Below are 27,945 nucleotides of genomic sequence, written 5' to 3'. Positions count from 1 at the left end.
TTTTATAAAATAGTCAAAATAAATCATAAATTAAACTTAGTTATAACGACCTCACGGCAACAAACTCTAGTTTGAAATTGACTCTTTTCTCTATGGCTAACGCCACTGTTGACAGCTGACATTCATGGCCACAAAATTTCAGAGTTAGCATAACTTAACATTTGGGTATCAAAATTTTAGTAAGAACCGCTTAATCGGACAGCACATGGTATAAAATTGACCGTACTGAGCCATAGTCTCCAAATTTCTAGTGATTCAGTGAAAGCCACAGCTTTTTAGTTGCAAAAATGGGTGACAACAAGCAAGATGATAAGGACAAAAGAGTCAAACTTAACGTAAGATTTCATTTATTAACCACATTATTACCACCAATGATTATCCCAAAGATTCTGCTCTATGCTGCTCTCTCCATTGCTGTCCATACCAATATTCGAGACAGTGTTCTCAATTTGTTTATCACACCTGAAACACAGGTCTTCGGTACCACAGATCCCTAGCATGCCCCTTCATAAGCTCTGCAGAAGTATACCCACTCAAACTACACGTGAACTCTACATTAGCAAGCGTGAGGAACCAGCAGCTTCCGCAGGCATTTGACCTGTTGCACCCATATTTTAATTTATTTAAGGTAGACAAATAATAAATGTAACGAATCACAAAAAACTTATAGCCTCATTAGTCTCACTACAGAAGCACATCAAGCTAGACAATGTGGCGCCTTATACAGTTTTAATAGGATCCAATTTCCAACGAAAATGTGTAGTCTTATAAGCTGTCGATGTTTGAAGGTGGAAGGCGAGGATGAGACGGGCGAAGGTGAGATGGGGCGCAAGAAGATGAAGCGGTTCCAGCTGCCCAACCTGCCGCGCTGGTGGCAGGCCAAGATCATACAATATGCGTAAGCTTGCTTCATATTCATGAAACTTTGTCTGAAGCTTCGGCCTTCCACAAAAAGATTGCTCACTGAGCAAGTAATCACACCTTTTTAGGGTTCCGTAGTACTGACAAGGAACCCTTATAGTTTCGATATGTCTGTCTGTCTGTCTGTCCGAGGTTTTGCTTGAAAACTGTGTGCATTAGGGAGCTGTAATTTTGTGGAGGTATGTATATTAATTAAAAATAGCCAAAATCAAAAATCAAAATTCTCTTTTTTTTTAGACTAATTAAATTAGTAGATACTTGCAAATCGTCAAATGCTCTTAAGGAGCCTATACATGTCTCATTCTTTTTTGCCCTACCAGCCTACCAGTACTGTTTACAATTTCAAAAAAATATTGTTAAACTTCATCCATGTTTTGTCGCTAAGCTAAATAAATAATTGGTATTTAATTATTTAAATAACACGTCATCTAAAAACACGTGATGTTACTTGACAACAAAAAAAATATCACCTTGCCATATTACGATAAAGAACGAGTAAACATCCAACATTAGACATGTATGTGATAGAGCACGCAACGAACGTTTTACAGGCACTTAAATCGTATCATTTAACTAAAAACACCATTAAGTCTACAACTACAGAGTTTTACGAACCCAATTTTCTCCACGAGGGCTTAATGGGAAAACTTTGACCTACTCAGAGTGAGAACATTAACTGTTATTTACCATTAAAAGGAAAGCATAGGATAAAAGTATCGATTGTTTACAAGCTACATATTTTATTCAGTTACGTACCTACAGTTCAGTCACACAACCGCCAAGGTCTATAAATTAGTAACCAACAATCACTTTGGGTGGGTTGCACCATCTTACTTTAACTGTAACAAACGTCAAAATCTGTCACACAAAAAACACCAGTTATACTTCGTCGCTGCATCCTCGAGATTTTCATATTTACCAGGTAGTCCACTTCTCATTGTACTAGGCATCGAACATTTTAGAGCATACAATACAAAAAAGTACTTGTTATGACTCGATATCCGGCGGTAGTGGGGCACGCTTACGTCACACCCCTCCAACCGTCGAGTCGTCATTCGCTTCGATAGTGCGGGCATCGTAACATCGAAATTTCTCGTTCGTGCCGCAAAAATTAAATTAAATTAAATTGGAAAAAGTGTGTGCTTCGTGTGTGTTTAAATGTGAAATGACCATAAAAGAGACCGGATCAAGGCCGCAAGTAAGTGCTCCGCCAACGAAAGTGCCTGCCAAGCTGCAGTCTGCGAGGAATCGCGCCGTATTGCAAAAAACATCACTCATCGTGAATCACAATGATGACTACGACCACTCTGGCAAGAGTGTACCGACCGAGAGGCAGATGAGTTTGGGGAATATTTAAAACAATTATTTTGTTTTTACCCAACTGTAAAAGGAATGGCAAAATGTTTTCGACTATGTTCAATTTCTGTGCTCGTACATAGGTACGTAATAATTATATTGGATCCTAATTTAACACTGAGTTGTGCTGTGATGTGAGTTGTGCTGTGATGAAGTTCATACCGTGTTCATGGAATCTTACCTTAATGCTATTAAGGTAATCTATGTATTTCCTAAGAGTAGTGATGCGATTACTACCGAAATACCAAAATCGTAATAAAGAACCTCGATGCGATTGAGGTCAAATACGAATCTCTTAGAGTAGTGATGCGATTACTACCGAAATACCAAAATCTTAATAAAGAACCTCGATGCGATTGAGGTCAAATACGAGTTTCTTAGAGTAGTGATGCGATTACTACCGACATACAGTTCACAAGAACAAAAACTCGCTGCGTGCCTCCGCACGGCGCGCCTGCCGTGACCACTGGCCCCGCCGCCCCGTCGTCTTCCCGTGCGCCCAGGTGGGACCCCGCCGTGGTTCAGCTGCTCTGCAACTGCCCTTCGCGACCTATGTCGCCCCGTCCGAAAAACGGTGTCGTAAGGTGAGTGCGTCCATTGCTATCATAATTGCTATTGAACGTAACTAAATTTACTTGGCTGGTGTATTTACATACAGGACCTACCTATCAGATTTTTTGTTTAAACTATTTAAATAAAATAAGAAACTATATTCAATTGTACTAAAACAATGATTTCGAATAATCAACCTGTAAACCATCAGCGAGACCTTATATTATGTATTTCCTTGAGTAGTAATGCGATTACTACCGAAATACCATAATCGTTATGAAGAACCTCGATGCGATTGAGGTCATATAACTATTACCTAGAGTAGTGATGAAATATCAAAAGAATCGGATGATTCAACACAGGAGGAAATATCAGTCTGTTAAACCAGCAAAACCGGATATAGAGGTTACATAGGTAAATAGTTTTAACTTCAGACACGGAAAAGTTATCCCGTTAGCCAATAATATTTTGGAAGGCTTAGGTCAGCCTAAAAAGTAAAACTGAGGTGTACGCACTCCAATTTGGAGATGAGATAATATTCTGAACGCTTGGGCGAATCTTGGCTAATTGACTGAGGGACGAGTCAATCCAGAAGTTGACTAAAAATACTTGCACATGTTGTCACGTGTCTCTTACGCAAATAAATTAAAACGGGGGGCTTATCCCTCAAGGTAACTGCTCGAGGAAGCGCAGAAATAGTAATAAAAAAGAAAAAATACACAAAATGATAAAATGTATTTATTTAATAAAACTTTTATACAAGTCCATAAATTAAATTAAAATTACAATAGGAATAAGGACTTTAATCTAAATCAAGAAAACGTTATTTAAATGTTCAAATATTATTTTCGAATATTTGCCTCTGTGTGGGGTAACCGGTTCACGCATTTCTTTTCCTCAACACCATCCGGTTACTGTATGTATGCGCGTGCGCAAACATCACCAACACCCTACAGTAGTAGTGCAACTGTCGCAATTTTTTGAGCAGCAGCTTTATTGAACGGTGGCATGATAAACACCAAAATTATTAAGATTATATATCAGATATTTAATAGCAGTAATCCTACCTTTAGGTTTTGAGTGCCAAAACATATCAGCAGTTTCAGTTTCGGTCATCCTTATGAACAGCAGCGACGACCAGCGATTGCTACAGCAATTTCGTCCAAAACAAACAACAGCGAATTATTTCCGCTTTCTACGCTTTATTCTGGTCTCGTGATAAGGTTTAATTTAAACCAGTATACCAGCTTCATTCCATAGTTACAAAACAGAAGCTTAATTATGCCAACAACTTATAAACATTTTCACTTTGGTCTACCTAAGAACTGCAATGTTTTTTCAATACATAGTTATACATATTATACATAAATATTTGATACTAGCTGACCCGGCGAACTTCGTACCGCCTTAGCGTAGAGATTTTCTTTATATTTTTTTCCGTAAAAACCTTGTACAGAGTATTAGAAAACTACAAAAAAAAAAATCATCCAAATCGGTCAAGCCGTTTTCATGTTATGTCGTGACAACGGAAAACGGGTTTCATTTTTATATATATAGATGTATATCAAATCCAGTTTAACTGAGAAGAGTAATTCTACGATAATCGTAAACCATTTACGTTCATATCTTTTACTCGAGTAAAGAATTTAGTTCAGTCGCCCAAATTAATGACTTTATGTAAAGAGTCTTATCCCACAAGCAAGATACCTACTTAAGATACCCATTACTTAATATACCTATCATCATCATCTTTTTACTTTTAGCAAAGTTAACAAAAAACTGGTAAATTTCCATAAATATTATCGACATAACGAATCCAAACATTACCTAATAAACTATCATTCTATAGGAATGACGAATCGAATATTTATTTCTAAATATGTAGTGTGGGAAATGGCCCCAACTTCATGTTAGTACATTATCTCGTGACTTGGTGTGTCGGCTCTCGGTTGTGGTTTCTTTCTATCGCAAAAAATGATAAGCAATAAATACAAATATTATTTATTTAATTGAAATATTTACCTATAACATCATAATTAAGAAACAGTTAATCGGCTACAGACAGCTGTGCGATGTATGAATATTTCTGCTACCGTAAGGTTACCTCTGTAACATCTTCAAGCTTACTGAAATAAAAGATTTGAGTGTTATTTTTTGTGGGTCTCACACAACACAATTGGTTTGACAAACAATAAGACAAAACAAGGAAATATATTATTTTTTGAAGTACTATTTACTTACTTAGTAAAAGTAAAGTAATAAATAAATTAATTTATTTATTCTATTGGTTTACCAAGGACATACGTTCTTGTGTAAGTGTAAGTAAGTAAGAGCATAAGCTCTATTAAAACACTAAGTATAACATCTATAACGTACACAGTCAATTAGAGGTAAACTCTGCATGCAATGAAGTGTTAATTTCAGAAAAATGACATCAAAGTACAATTTTAGATAACGCTCTCTGCTCTAAGCGTATACTTATATGTATACGATACATGAAATCGGTCTTGAAATGATGTATTAATATTGCTTATTTTAACTATTTTTTTTATTAAGACCGCGTTTAAAAGTAAATAAATAATTCAATTTGTGCTACTGATAGATAAACTCAGTAAATATACAAAGGAAAAGTGGTAATATATCAAAGTCTATATATTTTATTTTTCATGTTTATTGCACCGCCTTAGTCTCTCTACTAGACCTGTGGTTGACTGGCAGAGAATGCCACTTGGCATTAAGTCCGCCACTGTACAGTTTTATGTGCAAAAATATAAATAAATAAATGTTATCCTATCTTATATACACACACACTTATCTGCAAAAACGTTTAATAAAACGTTTCATTACCTGAACGTAGTTAGAGAATAAGCCACCTCTTTTGTGTGCCGACGTTCTGTCGGACTGAGCACGCTGACTGGCGATACTCACGGATTGCGCGCAAATTTTTGCGAAGTACCCACTTATTTAGTTAATCTTTAATTTTATATTCTGTTAATATAAAGTTATCGTTCTCAGTTTGGTTATTATGTTTCCAATCCAAAGCTAGTGTTACTAAACATTGTGCTTCTCTCACGTTAGTGAATTGTTTTAATTCTTGGGGAAATAAAAATCTTAAACTAGATATAAATTCAATTATCATAGCATTAATATACAAAATCTGACCCCAGAAAACAGTTATTGTGTAAACTTAAAAGCGAAGGCAAAATTTCAAACAACAGCTACATTTTATTTGAAGCAGAAAATTACCATCAGAATACTATTAAGTATTTATTACATAAAAAGAAGTAGTAAAAATATTAACTCGCAGAAGAATGGGACACCTGGCCTATTATATTTACCGGTGATTTTACTAATACTTTAGCACCCGGGCGATCTCAGTTGCACTTTAAAGTATTGTTTTCAATATCAGAGTTATTATTCCAGCAAATACAATTATTTCTTACAAGTTTACAGAAATAACAAGTTATATTCGTATCCTTACTAATACTAAAAAACTAATCTCAAACTACGAAGAAATTTTACCACAATGCAAGAACCTCTAGGATAGATTAAACATATTTGAATATTTTTTCATTACGTGAGAGTTATATTGATATAACCTAAAATTATATTCCGCACAAAGTGTCCGTCATGCAACAACTAATCGTTGAAAAGTTATCATAGAATCGATTAAAAGAAAAGCAGCAGGCTAATCTAGAAAATTACCTACCTTGAATTATATTCTTAAATTTTGAAGCAAGACCTTCTGCTTCGCATTTTGATAATACTTTACTTAACGATAATACCTATTATGTATAAATATTCTTTATAAAGGTCTTATTTATTTAAATAACGTATTTATCATAGTTTTGATTTCACTAAAGCTCTCTAAACATCTACCTGGTAAATATGAAAATCTCGAGGATGCAGCGACGAAGTATAATTTATGGTTAAACAAACTTACCTTAAGTGAAGTTTGACCGTAATTATACGAGTCGCTGCATCCGAAGAGATTTTCATTCCCGCCCTACCCCTAAGTTTACACTTAACTTACCCTTACTTAACTTTAGCGAAATCATACTCTGAAATGAATGACGACTCGACGGTTGGAGGGGTGTGACGTAAGCGTGCCCCACTACCGCCGGATATCGAGTCATAACAAGTACTTTTTTGTATTGTATGCTCTAAAATGTTCGATGCCTAGTACAATGAGAAGTGGACTACCTGGTAAATATGAAAATCTCTTCGGATGCAGCGACTCGTATAATTACGGTCAAACTTCACTTAAGGTAAGTTTGTTTAACCATAAATTATCGTTTAAAGTTACTGTACCACCTAACTTTAGCCGGTGCAACTCATCCTTAAAATTTAACGCGAACGGAGTCACAAAGAAAGCAGCTAGTTACCAATAAAATTCCTCAACATGGTATCCGTCACCATGATGATAACCTTTGTGACGTCATAACACTGATACAATCTTTTATCAATTGTTTTTGTCAGTCCGGAATCTTGAAATGTAAACAACTCGTACTAAGCACGTGCGCACTTTCGTGACCACCGCTCATTCCGGACGTAACGTCTTTATTCTGGACGTATGAAATGACAGACATTACATTACCCAGAAGCCAAACGTCTTTTTATAGTGCTATTACTTGAACCTATCACACGAATCAAAACAAATATTGGATGTGCCACATACACCAAGTCACAAATAAGCATTTGTTATCATGACCCAGTTTAATGAAGGTCTCTAGACAAAAAGGAAGCTGAAATAGTTTGTAAGTTACAATTTCAACGTAATTACTTAGGTAGTTGCGAAGGCCGTCCTGGCAAAAGTATCCGGCTGACCCGGTCGCGACCGGCGACGTTGGCGCCATCCGGGTCACCGCGACAGGTGAGCGCCCGACCCCGCCGGTGCACCTCTAATTGGTGCATATTTGTTGACGAGCCTACAGAAGACACACACCGTGCGTGCGGCACGGCGCACAAAACTCATCGCTTCGGGATCCATTACCCACCTCAATCAAGTCCGATATCGACAGAATAATGGTTCGGCAAATTGCTTTCGGAGCAGTTAAGTTCAATTAAAAGAGCTAATCGAGCTTTCCAAGTGTCGGCACTTGGATGTGATTCACTGAATGCGAAAGAAATTATCCGTGAATGGTGTCGGGGCAGATTAATGATCGCGTGCTCACACGAGGTGTGAGTCGGGGGTGAGGCGGTGCGAGGACATGGCGGCGGCAGTCATTGCACCTTCCGCCGCGCGCCGAGCCACTTGCACCGCGGGCGACCAGGCCACTTGCACCGCGGGCCACCAGGAGTGCAGCATGCTCCGCACACCCTCCAGCGCCTCTGAAGGCTCCTTCTGGACCACCATCGAGCTGCTCGCAGACCGCGGCCGCCGCAAATCCGCCGGCGATGCCGACGAATACCCAAACGATGTTGAGGTCCCGGCCCGGAGAGCGTCGACGATCAGGTGCCGGTCCATTTGCAGCATCTGTATGTGCACTTACGGCTTGTTATAGATATACGCATTTTATTTGCCGTTACTTTCTAAAGAACATTTTTCATCTTAACTTTTCCGACTCAAACTCATGAAAGTTAAAAGGAATGTTGTCGCCCGATTGCGAAAGTAATCGTGAGGCGTTCAATCAAGTTTATTTGGGAGTTGCTCAGTGAACATTGCTCACGATATGAGTCATCTCCGCCCGTGACAGAATTTCATTAGCGCACTGGCATCGGGAAAATGTCGGCCAAACCGAACATCCTCTTCTTAAAAATGCATTAGCTGAGTGAAATAAAGTTTTACGGTGCAGAATTTATTTAGCAGTCAGCGCTATTTATGAGCGCGATTTTTAAAAATCAAACGCTGAAAATGTTTTAGTGAGATGTTATAAAATATTGACCACGTTGGTCATAATTTTTACCAAATAGCAAACATATTGTGTTTACAGATAAGACAACATCTTCATGAGATATTATGTTCAACTTTGTGTCATTTGTAAGCTGTGTGACTCTATCATACCTTCTTAGGTACATTACCTATATCATTAATTACGACGAAATCGCACAAACACACCGAATTTTCCTAATTAAAATATTCAGCCGTAACGTAGAGACAGTTTTTACGAAAACAACCAATTATTTTAGCATGTCACATCATCACGCGTCTCATGCATGCTTTCCTGTACTTTACGAATTTACTTTTTGTTTACAGCTTTCATTGCAGTTCAAAGTGCTTATTGTTATCACTGAAAGATATTCGGCAAGTTAATTTACGTCATTCTTGTGTGCGAGATTTCGGCTACAAATAAATATTTTCGCGAGAACATTAACACGTTATCACTCCTGATAACTGATTCTCAACTAATGTAGCTTACGAAACGCGTGACAGCGTTTCAACATGCTTCACTTAGAAACCTTTCAGGGTGTTGTTGTTTTTTCCTTTATCTTAAATGTATTTCAATGTCAAATGTAATTGTTTACTTAATCATTGTTCTCATCATTTATGCAACAAGAAAACCAGTTATCTAACCACGCCATCTGGTTTAGATTTGACTAGACTAGCAGAAATTCAATAAATGTCCACATAAGTATAGATAATAGAAAAAGAAGTTCTGGGCTTGGTTAATAAGTAGAAAGAAAAATAATTAAAATCACGCATAGATTGCTTTTTCTTTCAAAGATAATACATAAATGTATTGTGGTAGATTTACAAAAAAGCTATGAATATTTCAATAAAGATTTAACCACAAAGATAATAAAGAATTAAGCACTTTATAGCTGAAACATCATTTTAACAACTCATGGTGGTTATTGTCTGTTTCGAACCAAATTGAAAGAGTTGCTTACAATATTAGGCCCGTATTTCAAAGCGCGTCTCAATCAGCATTCGAACGATATTCAATAAAGTTTAACAGCTATAGGTACCTATGTAACTAGTGTGGTTTGCTCTTGATATCGCCGCACGGCAACTTAATATCGTCTGTACTATTACTCTACTTTTCTTAAGTACACGCGTGAGGTCTACGACCTCTGGAGATATATGAATTCGTCCCAAACACGAAACACACTCTTAATACACTCAAAGGTTGAAGATTAACTTTTTAATGGCAAAGTAGAGAAGTAGAACTTATGATAAGACTGGGTAATAGCGCTTTGCAAAAAAACATCCATTGAAGAATATAACTAGTGCTATCATTGGGTAATCTAATCCCAGATGGGACTGCGAATAACACCAATAAATTGTACCCACACAATATAAGATTAAATTTTAAAATATGTAAAATTATAAAAATATTCCAAATATACACTTTTTACTGCCATGATACTTTGAAAGATGACAAAGTTCTAGATTTTTTGGTGTCGCTCACCTATATTAAACAATATTCAGATAAAAATGATATAATAACAAATTTATTCAACATCATCATGACGAAACCCAACAGGTCAGGTTAAATAACCGTATGTAAATGTTATGTTTAACATTTGAACTGTAACACAACGGTTCAAAGACTTTTGCCGTGCAATTGTCTTTTATCACCACCACCGAATGGTTTCATTTCACTTGCATGCAAAACGATCGTATACCGAACTGCAAGTCGTGTTTCTGGACATAAAATGCATGCATGAAACATACAGGTATCATTCATGACACAATACAAATGAACTTTAGAAACTGAAATACCCAATCGAGCTTTTGTAACGTCATTGTTCTTAAGGCCGGGTAGCAGAGAAAATGGCGAAAATGAGGTTTTCATTTTTCATTTTTAAGGTACTAAACAGTAAAATTAAAGGCTAAGATTTTTTTTGGGCATAGTTGAGGATATTTTCTAGGGCTATTAACGGATGGAAGCACGATTTGATGAAGTTGACTCGATAGAATAAATTCCCAAAGTTACCTCTATTCGTTTTCTATTTATGGTTTTATTTTTAAAATAAGCGATTTGAGATTCTGAATCTTTTACTAAACTAAAGTTCAGAAATAACTTGAGGGCTTTTAACGGATGAAATTTTTATATTGTGTCTTATTTAGTTACTATGTTAAAAAATGTGTAAAAAATCGCCCATGACGGCTTGGACAATCTCAATCAGTCGCGCGGTGGCGCTTACGGAGGACGGACGCGTGTCAGTTTTTTGGCCGTGACAGTTCGCGATTTGTCAATATTTTTGACAATGATGACTTTGATGAGTCACAGTATAATAATATCAGTGTTACTGGAGAAAGCTAAAATTTTTGATAATTAAGAATTATGAATTTTGTCTACCTATTGAAATTTAAATCATTGGCATCCTTTTAAACTAAGACTCTACTTATGATACATAGTACATTCCTCAAATATGAGACAAAACCAATGAGTTAAAATTACATTTTAAAAGTACCTACATACAATCGTCTTACACTATTTAGAAGAGCACACTGACACAAATAAATAATAAAAAATTAGGTCAGTGGGTCAAATATAAGGGCAGCTGCACGTCACTGAAAGACGAGTCTGTGTAGAAAGCCACATTATATCTGAGTGTAATAGGTTATATAAAAACCGAAAAATTCCACGCGGGCGAAGCGGCGGGCGAAAAGCCGAAGTCAAACATTCTTTATTTGTGTGGACCTATATTAACGAGAGATTACAAGGTGTCAAATATTTCAAGAAAAAAATTAAAAACTATTATAAAGCTAAATTTTGCTCTCATGGAGCCTTTACCTACTCTGACAAATTAAGACTTAGAGAAGAAACTAATAATAAAACTATTTAACTGTCCTGCAATGAAAAGCTTGATCGGGTACAACACCTCAAGTTATTTCAGAACTTGATTTCATTAAAAGACTCCGAATATCAAATCGCTTAGGTATCTAAAGTCAAACGATTCTGAAATGTCAAGTGGCATAAAGTTGGGACTAATAAATAACCCATTAAGATAGTAGCGCCCTCCTGTCAATGACATACCTGGAACGATAGAGTATTGGACAAGTAATAAAAATGCTTTGTCCTAAATGACTGACGGATATCGTAGAGACCTGAAAGTTGGAAGGTGTATTCTTTGTATGACGTAGGCATCTCATAAGAAAAGATTTTCCGAAATGGGGTCATGAAATGAAGGGGGTGAAAAAAGGGGGCAAAGTTTGTATGGGACAAAGTGATTCCTTGGTTCAATGTATTTGAAATTTAGCTTAACAATTCCTTAATATAATTCATGAAAGGGTATCCTTCCGTTTGGCCAAATTACTTTTCGCCAAATTTCACTTCGCAAACAACTTATCGCCAAAGTTTCATTTCCCAAATAAACTTTTAGCAACTGTACTTTTCGCAACTAATTCATTTGGTCAAATTAACATTTGGCCAAATTTTACTTGGCAAATGTTTATATAGCAAATGTTTTATTTTGCCAAATATTATATCCCAAATAATTTGCTTGGTCAAATTGACACTTCACATACTTACGAGTACCCACCGTTACCCACAAATCAAAGCATAAGGCACATGGTCATGGTTTTCACAATAATTTTATGTAAAACAGAGAGATTGCAGAAAATAGTATGGTTGCAAAAAGTAGGTATTGTAGAAAATAGTAGGTTAGGTTAGGTTAGAACAGTGACCCTTAATGCGCGAAGGCGAGCGAAGCGTGCCGCGGCAGCGGCCGCCGAGCGCTAGAATCATCTCTATTGTTAATGAATCATTTGGAAATTTCGATAAAAAGAATGAAATATGAAATTTTATTTAGAAAAATTTTTATATTAACTACCCACTAAACAAAATAATAACCACAAGCTAATTTGTATTCCATTCTATGCACCAATCAAATTGTTTTGTAAATAGTTTATCGTGAAATATTTTTGCCAAATGAAACATTTGGCAAAACATACTTTGCCAAACAATAATTTGCTAAACAATAATAATATGCCAAAAACGACATTTGCGAATTAAAAGTTTGCAATAAGTTGTTTTGCCAAATGAGAATTTGCCAAATGAAAATTTGCGAAACGTTGTTTGCGATGTGATAATTTGGGAAACGTTTTTTGGCCAAACATTAGTAATCCTCATGAAAGACGTGTGGAACGGGTAGAAAGTAATTTTGGCAGTCATTTTCTTCTAAGTTGATATCAATACTACTTGGTGCCTTTTATTTAATTACTTTTTATTTTTACAAGTATTTGAAAACTCCATGTCAGATTGTGTTCAATGTCAAGTGAAATCTCAAATTGAAATGTCTCAATCTCAATGAGGAGACTCTGTATTTATTCCTAGAATTCCCCTAACACCGTCAAATTACCCTTTCGAATTTAAGACAGTGCAGTTTCCCATCAGTCTGCTTCGTAATGACTATAAACAAAGCTCAAAGTCAAACTCTAGGGACCTCTGCTTAAACTCCCATGAGTGCACAGAGCTACGCAGGTAACCGCGTGTGATGCTCATAGCAATTTTCGATACAGAACCCCGTACATACGTCATACATATTATAGAAAGAAAACACCCAGACCAATACAAACAAATATGTTTCTGCAATTTTAGTATGATATTTTTATTTGTTAATAAACAAAGAGACGTGGACAGCAGTGGACGTCATTTGGCTGAAACGAACGAACGAACGAAACAAAGAGACTGAACAAAATTGATGCGTGTACTGATTAATGTTATTAACCACATGCAAAGCTTCGTGAATTGCAACAACTATAATTTATTATCCAAGCTCTAAATAATCGCTACTAAGAGCAACTTATCATAAAATGCTTTTCCAATCGCTCAAGCTCCCAAGGGCCTATCGATAGGTCGGGTAACGTAATCTTGAAATTCTTTAAGCCGGCGCAGAACTTCCAGAAGGTCAGGCGACGCCACGGCCACTTTGAACCGTGTTTACTTCTGCAGTTATATTTTATATTTATTCGATTCTAGAATATATTCCCAAAAAGTCTGAAAGGTGTTTTAATTTGTATCACTTGGATATGATTTTTATTAGAAAGTGTTGTGAGTGTGACCACAGAATAATAATAAGTACTACGTACAGAAGTTTTACTTCGCGAAGGTATTTAAATAAATGTATGCTCAATGTCATTAACAATATGGTGTAATTTAGCCTGTCTTAAGAGTCAAGCACCATTTTGTTGACAAACGTCAGTGATCGGCACTGCGCCGAAGCTATAGGGCTGACTTCGGCAAAATGATGTGACGTGAGGTGCCAACCTGCGGAAAATGGCGGAGGAAATACATGATTTAGCATGAATTATCATGAATAATATTAACTACTTATTTACCTCTCAGTGTCTTGAGGCAAGTTAAAAAAGTACATTCTGTGTTTTTATTATTATTTAGGCAGTTAAATATTGCACAGTATTTAGTACACCATTTCCTTTATTTTCTTCCATCATACCTACACAAGAATACGCGTGCGTGAGTCAATGTTCGCTCGTATGTGAGGCCTTGTCGAATAGTATCCTGTAGGTGGGCCATCGTGCGTGTTTTGTTTTCGATGTAAACTCGCGGAGATGAACAGGCCTGGTGTGACGCTTGAATGAAAGGAAGTCAACCTAACCTAACCAACTGCGTATTTCTATACTGTGTAGCTGGAAATTGTGGCGGGAGCTCTTTGGCGCGCTGTCTTCGGCGAAGAATTGCGCGCGCAGATTTTGACAGCGCGAAATACCTACTTTAGCAGAAATACCAAGCCTTAAGATGCTCTATTCTTACAAAACACAGTTATTTATTCAGCTTTTTGAAAAAAACTGGTAATAAAATATGAATTTTGAATGTTTACTGCTAATAAATCTTTGTTGATAATCATTTCTGGCGATATAGCAGCAATGAATTGAACATATTTATGATTTAGTTAAGCATTGTAATGCTCACTAACGTAAACTTTTTCAAAGAGCCGACGATAGATGAAAATCATCTGTATTCTAGTATCAAGGCTACTCCGCTTTATTGCGCTGTCGATGCGCGAGCGCCACTGTCGAGCGCTCTCCGAAATGACGGCACCTCTCGGAATATGACGAACTTATACCTATTAATAGACTACTAGAGACTCTTAAATTTATTTCTGGTCGAATTTCGAGACCCAATTTTACAGCTCCCGCCAACGAGTTACACAAACCATTTACTCGTATGTTGCTATAATTGTTTTATTGTTTGCACTACTGACGTCCGATCTGAGGCTTTCGTAGGTGAATAGTCATCAGGGCGACGTCATTCCTGTGCATGAACGTGAACAACTCTTGTTTTTCAGTCTAAACATCTGAAACATTACGTTGCACTACTGTACGGAAATAGAGAAAGTTCAGCTCTTTCATAGAGGCGTCTACAAAATTTTTAAAGTATTTTTTAGATAATCTACGTAACTTTATTTTTGTATCATATCTAAAAATTAAACAATAGAAAGCTGCACATAATTACGTACCTACATAATTCTCTATTTTATACCATTGAGTTATAATATATTACTTCAATGTTTTATACTCGTGTTTCGGTAATATCACGGTTTCAGAGGCGCGTACGATAAACAAATAAATCTTTCTTTGCCCAACCATTCCACTCGAGTAGTGCCTGAAGAAAAGACACATTATTACGAGTGATAAATGTGCATACGATATATTTCGTGAATGCGGCAACAAAACAATGCTAAGGCTTAACGTTTTCAGTATGGCATACCATTGGCATAGTTTAGGCTTTTTATCAGGTCGCATGAAAGTTTTACTAGTGCTTTTAGAATCGAAATGTTCGTGCAGGAATGTAGGCAGAGGAATTATATCATTCAATGATAATCATTGTTGAAAACTAGACTAGTATTTTAAAGAGTTTTAGTAGCTGTAAAAAATAGAAGCACTTAGTTTTATCGCTGATATGTTTAACGTTTTTTACATCGCTCGAAGTATCTGTTCGCCATTGCTTGAGTACATAGGTATATGAGCTTACAGGAAAAAAAGATTTTGTGACTTGCGAAGTAGATTTTCAACCTTTACCACATTTCGTTTATTAAAGAAAAGTCATTATTCGTAGAAGTCAAAAGGACATGATGAAAATTCATAACAGTGCGAGACAAAAAATAAACCTATGCCTACTTCCTATCAGTAGAACCTCACCTAAGCAATATAGGTAATAATTAAAACACATCGAGAAAGATGAGTTCATCGCTTCGACTATTTTACTCATACTAGGTATTTCAAGATAAGCGAACACTGGTACCTATTACCAATATGATTCAGCTACACGTTCACTGGAATTAAAGTATGTTGAAGGTACTTATTCGCCTTTGATTATAATCAAATCTATTCGAGTTATACACTGACGCATCTGGCAGTAAAGTGTTTCGTCACACGCAATTCGGATCTTGAATAAACACTTATCGTGTAAACTATAGTCCTCATCAATAAAAACTGTAATTTTGTAACAAATAAACCGAATAACGTTGACATCGAGCTTTCTATGTGTCTTATTGTAATTTGAGTAACCAATCTTTGCTTGCAAAGTAAGATTTTCGGTTTTGAGACGTCTACATTTCTGGTAGAGGCGAATTTAATCATCCTACTACTAGCTGGGTCCGTGACTTCATACACGTGAAAATGGTTTGAATATTTTTTCCCGCTTTAGCGCCAATTTTCATTCATGCTCCGCTCCTATTGGCCATACGTAGCGTTATGTTATATCGTAAATGGACTACCCAACACTTTTTTTTTTAATTCTGACCAGTATTTCCGTCTTCAGCTACTATAACAATGTACAGCAACAATGTTAGTAAGTATACACAGACAATATTTTCTATTTGTTAGTTTCAATTGGCGCGAACTATACGTCCATTGTTTACGCGTCGCGTGCGCAGCCGGCCTGTTACAGCAATATCTTTGATATCTAGAGCTTTCATGTTAACGGTTTTATTACGTAAAATACAAGCTGGATTTAACACACAGCAGATGCAATTGCACGCCAGAGGGCTACAAAATATCACTCGTAATGTTTAGTAGCAAATGCTACAGTTGAAAGACCTATTCCAATTTGGATAAATATACTCAACATCAAATAAACCGCACCTTCCGCGACGTGAACTTTAAAGATTTTCTTCTGACACAATCATGGTGCCCCAACAATTTTGGTGTTATTTGAAAGCCCAATAAATAAACTTAAAGAACAACACATTTAATTTCTTAATAAACGTTTAACATAAACCATAAATGTGACTTGAAAAAAGACCTCACTTGGGGCTCACCTCTGGGATCAATTAGACCAATTTTTATGGTTATGAAAACAAATAATGATCTCACGTGTCCTCTTTAACAGATGGATAGCGATTAATCCCAAATTAACAGTTTTATAGCCATAAAAGTTGGCTCTAGCGTAACTACCTATTTTTTGAAGAAGTGACTCTGGATCCTTCTAAAGACACTTTTTTGGGGTAAAAACCTTTCCTTTAATGAAACGAAGCTTAGAACTAGGCTTTTAAGTGATGCCAATATTGGTGGGAAGTCGGGATGCATACGTTTGAAAGTGCTTGTCGCGGGAGGTGCGATTTATTTGATGTCGAGTGTATTATAGCTCGTAGTCTAAGAGCAATATTCCATATAATAAGCAAGATTAAAACTCATAAAAGTCATTAACTTTTGCAAATAGGCTTTTAAAAAGCACTTACACGTCCCAGTATTAACCAAAATATTGTCTGGAAATTAATCCCAAATAATGAAACTAAACCAAAAATCTGATAACCTATGTTTGAGATTAGTTTTAGAGCGTCGTTGCATACCTACTTATCATGGGCTGTTTAAATTACAATAATTACATAATGATAAAAATCGGAAATGATAAGAAAAAACTTGAAAATTCTAGTATTATCGATTTGGCATTGTGTCGGTTAGCGCTGTATAAGTCTAGCCTTGCTTCAAGTTATCATTACGTTATGTAATGATAATTCTTTGCAATAAAGTCTATATTCGTCAAAATATGGACCATCTCTTTCATCAGAAATATTTTTTCGCCCACCAGCAAGTTTGATAACCTTAACAAAATTATTTATTAAACTATCTTGACCCGAAACCAAAAATAGTTTCAATGTAATGATATAACCGTAGGTATAGGTACGATAGGTAACACACTTAACACTGTCACCTCATACCATATGTAGCTGTACATAGATGTGATTTTGCAACAAAAATAATAGTCTGATGTGCTGACGACTACTGTACAAATGAAATATTCCAGAAAAATGTGGTAAATCTTAATTTTTCGTCTCATTGCAAAAGTAGGTATAGCTGATAGTCACAGATAGTGATAACCCATTGGAATAATATAATTGAAAAATATGTTATTTTTTCACATAAAAAAATATTTAAAAAATGATTTTTTTCAACAAGAGTGATTGAAATTCAGTTACAGATAGGTAATGAGTGATATCTTTGGTTGCTCAATCGAGTGATCGAAAAAGAACGCAAAGAAGAATAATGTTTTACTTATTATGTTACAAATGGCATCCAATATTAATTCTGCTCCATCTTAGATTTCATCTCTTACCAGATGGAACCGAAATGAAACGTAAACTCAGTTCCATGTAAGTAAGTATGTAGGTATATTAAACTGCACATAATTAGTTTGTAGGTAAAGAACTGCCTTTCTATACTATTCGAAGAATTCATTGCAGATAACGTGAACAAAATATAGGTAAGTGTGATTCCCCAGCACAAGTGACGTCATTACCTCCAGCATCCACATTAATTAATCATCCCGTTATAGTTGTGTTGTTTAGACCTACATAGACTCAAGCAAGCGCAAGTGAAAACTTTCAACAGTAAATATTATGTTTCTTCTGAATTAAACCGAGGCAGAGTATAATGGATTCTTCCCTTGTAGGTACGTTGTAACAGGGAAACATTTGTAGGTACCTATACGAACATCAGTTCTCCCTCACCCATTTAGTGAACGTGGGGAGTATAGGACAAATCCTTGTTTAGTCTCTGTTAAGTTAAAGAGGTGGACGTCCTGTGGCTGAGATGATGATGATGATGAAGTTATAGAGAGTCGCACTCCTGCAGTGTTTACGAAATGATTCTGGAGATGATAATTCCCTTCATTTTAAAAATCAGAATATGCAGGCAGAAAAAACATACACTCGAATTGAGAACCTCCCTCTTTATTGAAATCGGTTAAAAATACAGTGTGGCCCTGGATAAAATTCAACCCCAGAAGGGCGTGAAACTACATTACAAATTGATTATCGACAAAAAAACATAGATTTTTTTATTACAAAAATTGTTACATTTTTTTATACTAAGTATCTATCATGCAAGTACGCAAATGTTTCACGCGGGGTCAATGTTAGGTCACCGGCAAACAACCCATTTTATGGGCTTATTAAAACAATGATACAGCAGCAGATATTTTTGTATAATAAAACAAAGATAAAGTATAGTAGCGATTAAACTATGAGCTGGGTCATGGTCTATACCACAGAATAAGTAATACACTCGACAGCAAATAAATCGCACCACCCGCGACAAGCACTTTCAAACGTATGCATCCCCACTTCACACCAATATTGGTACCATTCAAAAGCCTAGTTCTAAACTTCATTTCATTATAGGAAAGGTTTTTACCCCAAAAATGTTTCTTTAGAAGGATCCAGAGTCACTTCTTCAAAAAATAGATAGTTACGCTTGAGCCAACTTTTATGGCTATAAAACTGTTAAGTTGGGATTAATCGCTATCCATCTGTTAAAGAGGACACGTGTGATCATTATTTGGTTTTATAACCATAAAATTTGGTCTAATTGATCCCAGAGGTGAGCCCAAAGTGAGGTCTTTTTTCAAGTCACATTTATGGTATATGTTAATCATTTATTAAGAAATTAAATGTGTTTTTCTTTAAGGATATTTATTGGGCTTTCAAATAACACCAATATTGTTGGGGCACCATTATTGTGTCAAAAGAAAATCTTTAAAGTTCGCGTCGCGGGTGGTTCGATTTATTTGCTGTCGAGTGTAGTACCAAGGTCTATAAATTGTATGTATGTGTGAAATGTATGTAATATACGCTTGTTATTTCCGAAATGTAATATTATTAAGGGAGGCCTGTGTTCAGCAGTGGACGTCCTATGGCTGAAATGATGATGATGATGAATATTATTAAGTCAATATGTTTATTTCTACAATTTTGTTTAGGTACCCCTTCTTGAATCGTAACAAGAGCACGAGCTAATAAGTTTAGTAATAGCTTAAGTGCTTCAGTAATATTGATGATGTGAGTTAAAACGGTGTGTAAAAGCTCTTCTTCAAAGATAACCTACTCGTTTTCTGTCTCCCCTTTCATGTTAATTTATTCAGGAAACTTTTTTCAGGAAATGTATTGTACGATCAGTTTACATCCTGTATAGCGAATGTTGATGCGTGCCGAAACAAAACACGCTAAAAAGCTCGTAGCTTAGCAACTCTTGCCAGAGCTTTTAAGCTACTAGACACACACAATTTATAAACATTATTATTTCCTGCTTTGTCCATCTAACTAATATTATTCTATTTCAAATAGGTAGATAGATTTTGGATAGAAAACGTTAGGTGTTGCAATAAAAGTTGGGAAACAATACTTTTCTCTACATTTTAACTGGCTTCGGGGGTCTGCATAACTACTTATTGTGCCCTAATATGTACCTATTTACTTAATGACTTTTACCATAACGATACTCTGTTCTCAACGATGATTTAAGTATAATGTCGGGATGAAACGGTAGTGTAATAGTAGAAAGTTTTGTTTAGTCCAACAATCTGACCTATTATGTATTGCGATTCCTTATCAAATGAGAGCAAATGCATGTGTGTGATGTCACTAATAGTATCAATTTATCAATAAAATTTAATGTCAATTTACTATATCTGCTGAACGGTGGCAGTTCCTGTTTTGACGAATACACAGATAATAGGAAAAAAAAACATAAAATAATAAATTGGAATGTCAAACAACCCACTTAAGTCAAGCTACTGCACTAGGCATCGTTGGAATATCTTTGCACATACATAGTACTTCATAGTAGATAGTACAATATTATTCAAATTATGCGTAATGGTTTAACAATAGGTTAGGTACAGTAGTTACGATCACAGGTATCATACCAGACAAGGTTTATACCACTGCGGTTCTAAGCAATAATGTATTAAGTTTTGTGTTCCATTAACTTAAAGTCATAAATGAGTCAGATTGTTGCTGTTTAAATGTTAACCACCACAATTCGGTCTCTGTCTATAGTTTCTTATGACTGCACCAATAAAGTTTGGCTTTTACGGGCGGCGCCCTACGTGTTTCAATCCTCACCCACCACGATAATGGGTGCGTGCTGACTGGTGTATATTTATTAGGGGAGAGGGGGGCAGCTTTGAACAATTTTCATAGTTTATTAAATATCTTCTAAATTTGACTGATTTCATTATTTTTTTCTTCCTAGATAGAGGTCATGGTTAACACACAACAAAATAATGATGTTCTTCTTAATTGTTCATGAACGCTTATTAAGATATTTACATTTTTGCACAGACCTGTAAATGTTCAAAACTGCCCCGTAGTCGGGGCAGCCTTGAACACGCCTGGGGCAGTTTTGAATTAGTATTTTTTTCAATGAAATAAAACTGAATATTTATGAATATGTATTTTTTAAATAATTAATAAATAAAATTCTTAATGATCAGTGTCATTTGGGATCAATTTAACATGTTTATTTTATTTTAAATCACTCTGTACAAAGTAACACAAAACTTAGGGATATTATTAAAAAAAAGTAAATATAAGATATATCAATTAACTACATACTAATAAACTTTCTGTTTAATGACACATCAAAGACAAAACTGCATAATTTTAAAAATATCAATCAACTACTAAAACTAGGTTTTGCCCGGACTTCACCCAGCTTGAAATTTTATCTGTTACAGTAAAGCAGTCTGCTTATTTTTTATGTAAGAACCTTCTACGAAGTATTAGAAAACTTAAAGTTTCATAATACCACTGAAAAAAGAAAATTGATAAAGTTCAAAGGTGCCCCAACCATTTCGTTCAAAGCTGCCCCATGGGTATATTTCCAGAAAAAAACATAAATTTCATAACGGAACATACTTTTATATTGCAATTTCTTATCAAATCTTGATTGAAACTATTTAAACTTCCATATAGTAAACAAATCACTCACTATTTTATAAAACTACGTCCACAAAAACCTTAGAACCAAAATAAAAAAGTGCGAAACTGGCAGTCAAAAACAAAAAAGCACTTTTACCGGTTAACCTACAGTTAAATATTAAAAATGAGATGTGACAGCTATGCGCATCAGTGCTGGCAATATAAATTATGATTTATACCATTGTAGCCTAAACCAGTGATTTTTAAATTCATTTGTTCTAAGCTGCCCCTGTCCAAAGCTGCCCCCCTCTCCCCTACCATACGATTGTATTAACAAACTATAAAAACACCCAATCAAAACAACATTAAGGCCCATTATTCGCAAACGTAGACAAAACAAAATGCACCTTCATGCAGCAAGGGCGTTAGTTTTGAGATTGTCATTCCTGTGCCATGTATGGCATTCAGAAACGTTTTCAACAGTCACGGCATATAAAGGGGTTTATACAACTTACGTATACAAAAGTGTACTACACTTTACCTACTCTCTTTTTGCAGTTTTTCTTAAAAAAAGAATGCATTGATCAATAGTCCTTCCTAAAGGCCAAGTAAAGAATGACTTTTTAAATATTATTGAACAAATAATTGTTTTTACCATTGACTTTTTATCAACCAAAACATAGATTGTATAATCTAACTGGATTAAATAATAGATTTATTAGGTTATTATGTCAAATTGGATTACTTAGTCCAAAACACAAACAACGTTTACACTTTGTATTTACCAGTTGTTCATGCTTATCTACGCCTAAGTATCTGAGTCTCATTTAAGAGATTGTTTTATTTACCCTACTTTTGGTGGGTTAAAGTATTCCAAACCAATAATTAAAGTATGACCAAAGTGTGACCTTTGGAGAACATTGAACAAGCATTTGAACGAATCGATTTCCACCCTGCCAAAAAACACGCGTGGACCCACCGACGCATGTGTATGGAACTTTACATGTAAATTGGTACATGTGGTGTCGGCGGGGGTCGTGCCATACCGTGCCAGGCCCATCGCACGCCGCGATAAAGGTCTCAACTATGACACGAGCCACCTAGAGTCTGCTAAAAGTTTACGGCAGCGACGCGGCTAGACCGCTCTTGCTCCGCCACTTCAGAGTCGATTTGCCATTTGGTATACGAAAACGGCACCGAGTAACCCAAACAGCACTCCGCCGCGTCGGGGGTAAGTTGGCTGCTTGGTAACAGCTTGATTGCACCTGCAAGATGCGTTAGTAACACCTTATTAGCACGTAATGCAGCTAAAATGTTAGAGTGCCATTTAGACACGTATTTGATTTGAGGCAATTAATAACTGTTATGAAAATGCACCCTTGTTGATCACACGAGCCACTGACAGCTTGAAACAATTGCCTTGGTTTCCATATTCACAAGAAATATGCATAAAGATTGAGGTACCTAGGTCATAGTCGATTTCAGTTGTACAATGTTAGAAAAGGTTTGACGAATTTATTTGTATCTTCCCTATTAGTCGCACAAAAAAATCACTGGTCTGGTAGACGACAAACTTTATAATTTGGACAGTATTCACCTGAAAAAGTACGATTCTGGGAGTATCATGGTTTTGGGGAAAAACAAAGAAAATGCGATTCATTTTCGTGACACCCATTTTCCTTTCCATTCCACAGCTTCGCGCATCCGCATGTGCGGGCCCGACTGGAGAAGCACATGGGCTCCAACCTCGTCAAGCTGACGGACAAGTCCTACATGACCGAGCTCGAGGAGAGGATCCGTGCCGTCAACGAGGAGAACCTCAACAAGAGGATCTCCAGTCGAGTCGTGAGTACTCCCATCACTCAATTTTGTGCGTTCAGCTCCTCTAGACAAAGCAACTTTTGTGATATTATTCAATTCTGTAATAACTTCACTATTTGTTTTGAATTCGTCCAAGACGCCATGTGAAACATTAGAAAAACGTACCTGATGAAAATTGGCCCTAAATGTAATTTCAATATTTGGCTAGTGTTCTTTATTACGGTACTTACCTTTACTTACATTATTATGCTCATATTCTTCACATAAGCTCGGTTACAGCTTGAGCGTCCTCGTCTTCTCTTTCAAGCATGAATTATAATGAAAAGTTCAGACTTGATTAGAAGATGAGCCCGCTCAGGCCAAAACAAAATGTCATACTCCTTCTAGAATTGATGAAACGTATAGTGTCTGTTTTGTCACTAACAAGTTATTATTTTCTTTCTCGGCAGCTCGATGAGATGGAGAGATTGAAGAGGCTCATCCTAGTCGGGAAGACGCCCCTGAAGGAATGTCCACCCGAGCTGTTCCACCACCCAGTCTTCGTCTTCTGGAGAATGGTGAACAGGGAAGTCGCCAGAGCTTCAAAGAAGAGGGCCGATGCCTACTACAGAAAGCTGAAGGCGTCCCAGCGATTTGACCAGGTTTGTCTCTGTTCTGTTCATTATCATCATCATCATATCTCAGTCATACGACGTCCACTGCTGAACATAGGCCTCTCCCAATGCTTTCCATGTTGCCCGGTTGGTAGCGGCCTGCGTCCAGCGCCTTCCTGCTACCTTTATGATGTCGTCGGTCCACCTTGTGGGTGAACGTCGCACGCTGCGTTTTCCGGTACGCGGCTTCCACTCCACGCGCCTTGTCTTTGTTATGACTAGGTTATCAAAATGTGATAAAGATTTTTATTATTATTATTATTCTTTTCATATCATAAACTGTTACTCTAAATGTACCTACCGAAAGATGAATGACCTCTACAATCGCAGTCTTTGTTATCCGTACTAAGGAGTAACAGATTCGTTTTTAAAACTTAATGCCAAAACTTAGTAACTTCTTTATTATTTTCTTTGTCTTCTACTTGGCAATGTCACTCGCCAAGTTAAATTATTCTGAACTAAGCTTTGTTATGTAGGACAAGCACTAACTTTCAATGTTAATTTCATAAAAATAATTTATTCAAGCAAGTTTCGCTGAACTCTCTATTCTAGAATTGAAATATTTACCTACCTGTTGCGGTTAGACTTGTTGAACAACATTTGTATAATTGTAACATAAAAAAAACTTTTGAAAGACATACCTACTCGGATTTTAAGGTTATCAATATAAAGCAAATATGACGTGTTTGTTTTACTAGTTACCGTTAGTAGCATAGCAACATAATTATCGACTATGCAGTTAATAATAGCGTTCTCATCACCTCATAGTTACAATTTCCTAAAGTTCTGGCAGTTAAAGTATTACTTGCATTGCTGTAAAAAAGTAACTCGATAAATTCGTTTACGTATCGAAATGGTTCGGGAACTTTCTTTAAAACATTCTTGTTATGGATAGTGTATATTTTTAACGCGCTTTTCTTTCCTACAGTCTATGGACGAAGAAACCGAAATCGAGGTGGTCCAAGAAGAAGCAGAACTGTTGACCCCTGACCAGCTTCTAGCAAAATGCAATGAAGAGATTGAAGAACAGAAACAGATAGACATAGAGAAGGGAGTGCGATTTACAGACGAGCAGTTCGCACTGCTCAAGTACGAGACTAATGACGTCAAAACACTTAAAAGCCTTACGGTGAGTTATGAGAAGACATTCATATGATCCGCAGTAAATAATACGGCCATAAAGATGTTTCATGTTTCGCAAAATATGTCTCTTCAAAAGTAAAAACAGCATTTTAGTTGCAAAATAGCCCCTATTACAACCAAATAAGTTGTTCGATGTTTATCTTGACATGCCGTAGTCTATATTTTACAAAATTCCTTTTATTCTACGACTAGGTACTATTGAGTTTGCTAGCATTATTAATTAAGCAAAACAATAATTATTTCTTTATTGCCAGAACTTGGGTACTATTTAGATAAAGTTAATCATAGTACAGGATGTCACAGCTGCACTTAAATGTCTATCGATATCGATTCTAGTGAATGCACTCGCTCTGGAAGTACCTAGCGTTTGTTTACATACACCGAGCAGGGCTCGTGGCAAACCGGCTGGAGCCAGATAGGTTCAGCTGTGTTTAACCCGCGGGTTACCAAACATCGAACGCTCTCTGGACTATGATAACGGCTACTCGTGTCCACCGGTTCACGTTTACTTCATTACATGAGCACATCATTAGGTTATGACTATGACAAATCGAAAAATATCAAAAGATTTTCCTTTGAAATGCGCAACTCTATAAATCATGCGAAAGTTTAAAATCTTGCCTGCGATCGTCATTTGTCAAAACTCTGCCCTGTTTTAATACTCATTTATCATTGGGAATCGAGATAAATAATAATATTTTGATTTGACTCTACAGGGTGTTAGGTAAATGGGTATATGAGCCGACACTAGCCCATGTTAACATGGGCATATAAATGGTATGGTGAAGTCAGAAATTTGATATCATCATTTTAATTTTTTTAATTTTCATACAAAATAAATTTTATAAAATCCGATTTGTATGAAAAATAAAATAATTAAAATGAAGATATAAATTTTCTGACTTCTCCAAACCATTTATATGACCATGTTCATGTTAACATGGGCTAGTGTCGGCTCATATACCCATTTACCTAACACCCTAAAAAATGATGACTTAAATCCAGACACTGTTTAAAGAACGTCATAAATCGATCTCAATTATTTTTTTAAGCCTTAATATAGAAATATAATATTTGGAAGTTACTCTCACAAGTCTAAACATAACCATAACTAACTTAACTACTCGTGCCACTAATAACTTTTGCGATAAAACAGTTGATCAAGGTATCACAGCAAAGATAAATTGGAGCATGACGTGTAACATAATATTTACTCACATTTTATTACCATGTTGTCAATTTATCGTACCTACACCTAATCATGAAGTAAAAGAAATATCCGTGTACTTGAATCTTCTCAGAAATGGTCTGATTAATATAATCATGACTTTTACACTCAAGTCACTGAACCGGACATCGGTTTGTCCCAAACGAGTGTTGATTGTTTAATGAGAAGTGTCTGTACCGATTAATGTGTGATATTGTTTGAAGAACCGAACAAAACCGGCAACCAACTGGATTCTAATCGCACTAACTGCTTGCACAGGCTAATAGGTGATTATGTTTTGACTTGTCGAGTACATTCGTACAGATTCTAGACTAACTAAACGAAAATTATTAACACAAAACTTCCAGATCTCACTGGTTCAATGGTTTTGCGGTGACTTGTCTGATGCCTGAAATATGTTTTAGGATCTTCAACTGTTTCTAGGCTACCTAATATTATGTCGATATTCTGTTACGGACAAAATGTAGGACACGCACTACTCTGAAAGTCAAACGCTCCAGAATATGAGCTGGAATAAAACACCTGAAATATAGCCTTTATTTCCAAAATAATTATATCGTAATCGTATTCCAAGTTAAGGGTTGTGCCGTGATCGTTGTGCTCGAAACAAATTGTCAATTAGTTGTTCGTGACTGGAATAATTTGTGTGCGATTGATTTCTTAATTTGAATATCCAAACAAGACTCTTCTTTTGTTAACTATGTTGTGGTAGGATCAAATAATTTGGTTATTTTAGTCCTCAGTAAGTATTCTTTTGTTTTTGCAGACCGTGGAAGAGTTATACGCCTTGGCCGACAAGATTATTGGGAGCAAACGCTTGTAGCTTAATTAATTATTTTAAGCAAATAATCGTTAGCATTAAATCAGTCACTTTCGTTTGTTTTTTACCATGTGTGTGCCCCCAGTAGATAATACGTAAAAACATTGTAAAGTTTCTAAACGTAGTGAAAGTAAGCGACACTGTGATTTTGTATTAGAAATAAATGTCCACAAAACTTAAACCGGTTTTAGTGTATTATTTTACCTTGTGGATTTCTTAATATTTTTCTCAATCTAGTTTAATAACACAATCATTTAACTACTTCTTGTAGTAAATTAATCTGTGTATTATTTTATTTTGTCTGGTATAAGTACTTTAGAAGTTAATTGGTCAGTTAATGTGTAAGAAGATGCGAGGAAAGAAAGTGATAAATATATTTTAAAAGATTTTTATTCACT

The 27,945-nt window shown here is 36.0% G+C and overlaps 1 protein-coding gene across 1 annotated transcript; it reads left to right on the top strand.

The window, feature by feature from the left end:
* Positions 1-103: 103 nt before the first annotated feature.
* On the top strand, positions 104-27,728 carry LOC135087983 (uncharacterized). The gene is made up of 6 exons (XM_063982857.1): positions 104-335; positions 789-898; positions 23,577-23,727; positions 24,153-24,344; positions 25,285-25,485; positions 27,494-27,728. The coding sequence occupies exons 1-6, from the start codon at positions 288-290 to the stop codon at positions 27,548-27,550; spliced, it is 759 nt and encodes a 252-aa protein (XP_063838927.1). The 5' UTR covers positions 104-287; the 3' UTR covers positions 27,551-27,728.
* The last annotated feature ends 217 nt before the right edge of the window (positions 27,729-27,945 follow it).

The sequence above is a fragment of the Ostrinia nubilalis genome, chromosome 3 (assembly GCF_963855985.1).
Source record: "Ostrinia nubilalis chromosome 3, ilOstNubi1.1, whole genome shotgun sequence".
Taxonomy (NCBI): Eukaryota; Metazoa; Arthropoda; class Insecta; order Lepidoptera; family Crambidae; genus Ostrinia; species Ostrinia nubilalis.
Note: the sequence above shows the minus strand (reverse complement) of the source record. Positions and strands in the feature narration are given on the sequence as shown.

Excerpts from the sequence above, each read along its gene's own strand:
- LOC135087983 (XM_063982857.1), top strand. The coding sequence starts at position 288 with ATGGGTGACAACAAGCAAGATGATAAGGACAAAAGAGTCAAACTTAAC. Across the intron at positions 23,728-24,152 it reads AGAGGATCTCCAGTCGAGTC|CTCGATGAGATGGAGAGATT; the intron begins GTGAGTACTCCC and ends CTTTCTCGGCAG. Across the intron at positions 25,486-27,493 it reads AAACACTTAAAAGCCTTACG|ACCGTGGAAGAGTTATACGC; the intron begins GTGAGTTATGAG and ends TTGTTTTTGCAG.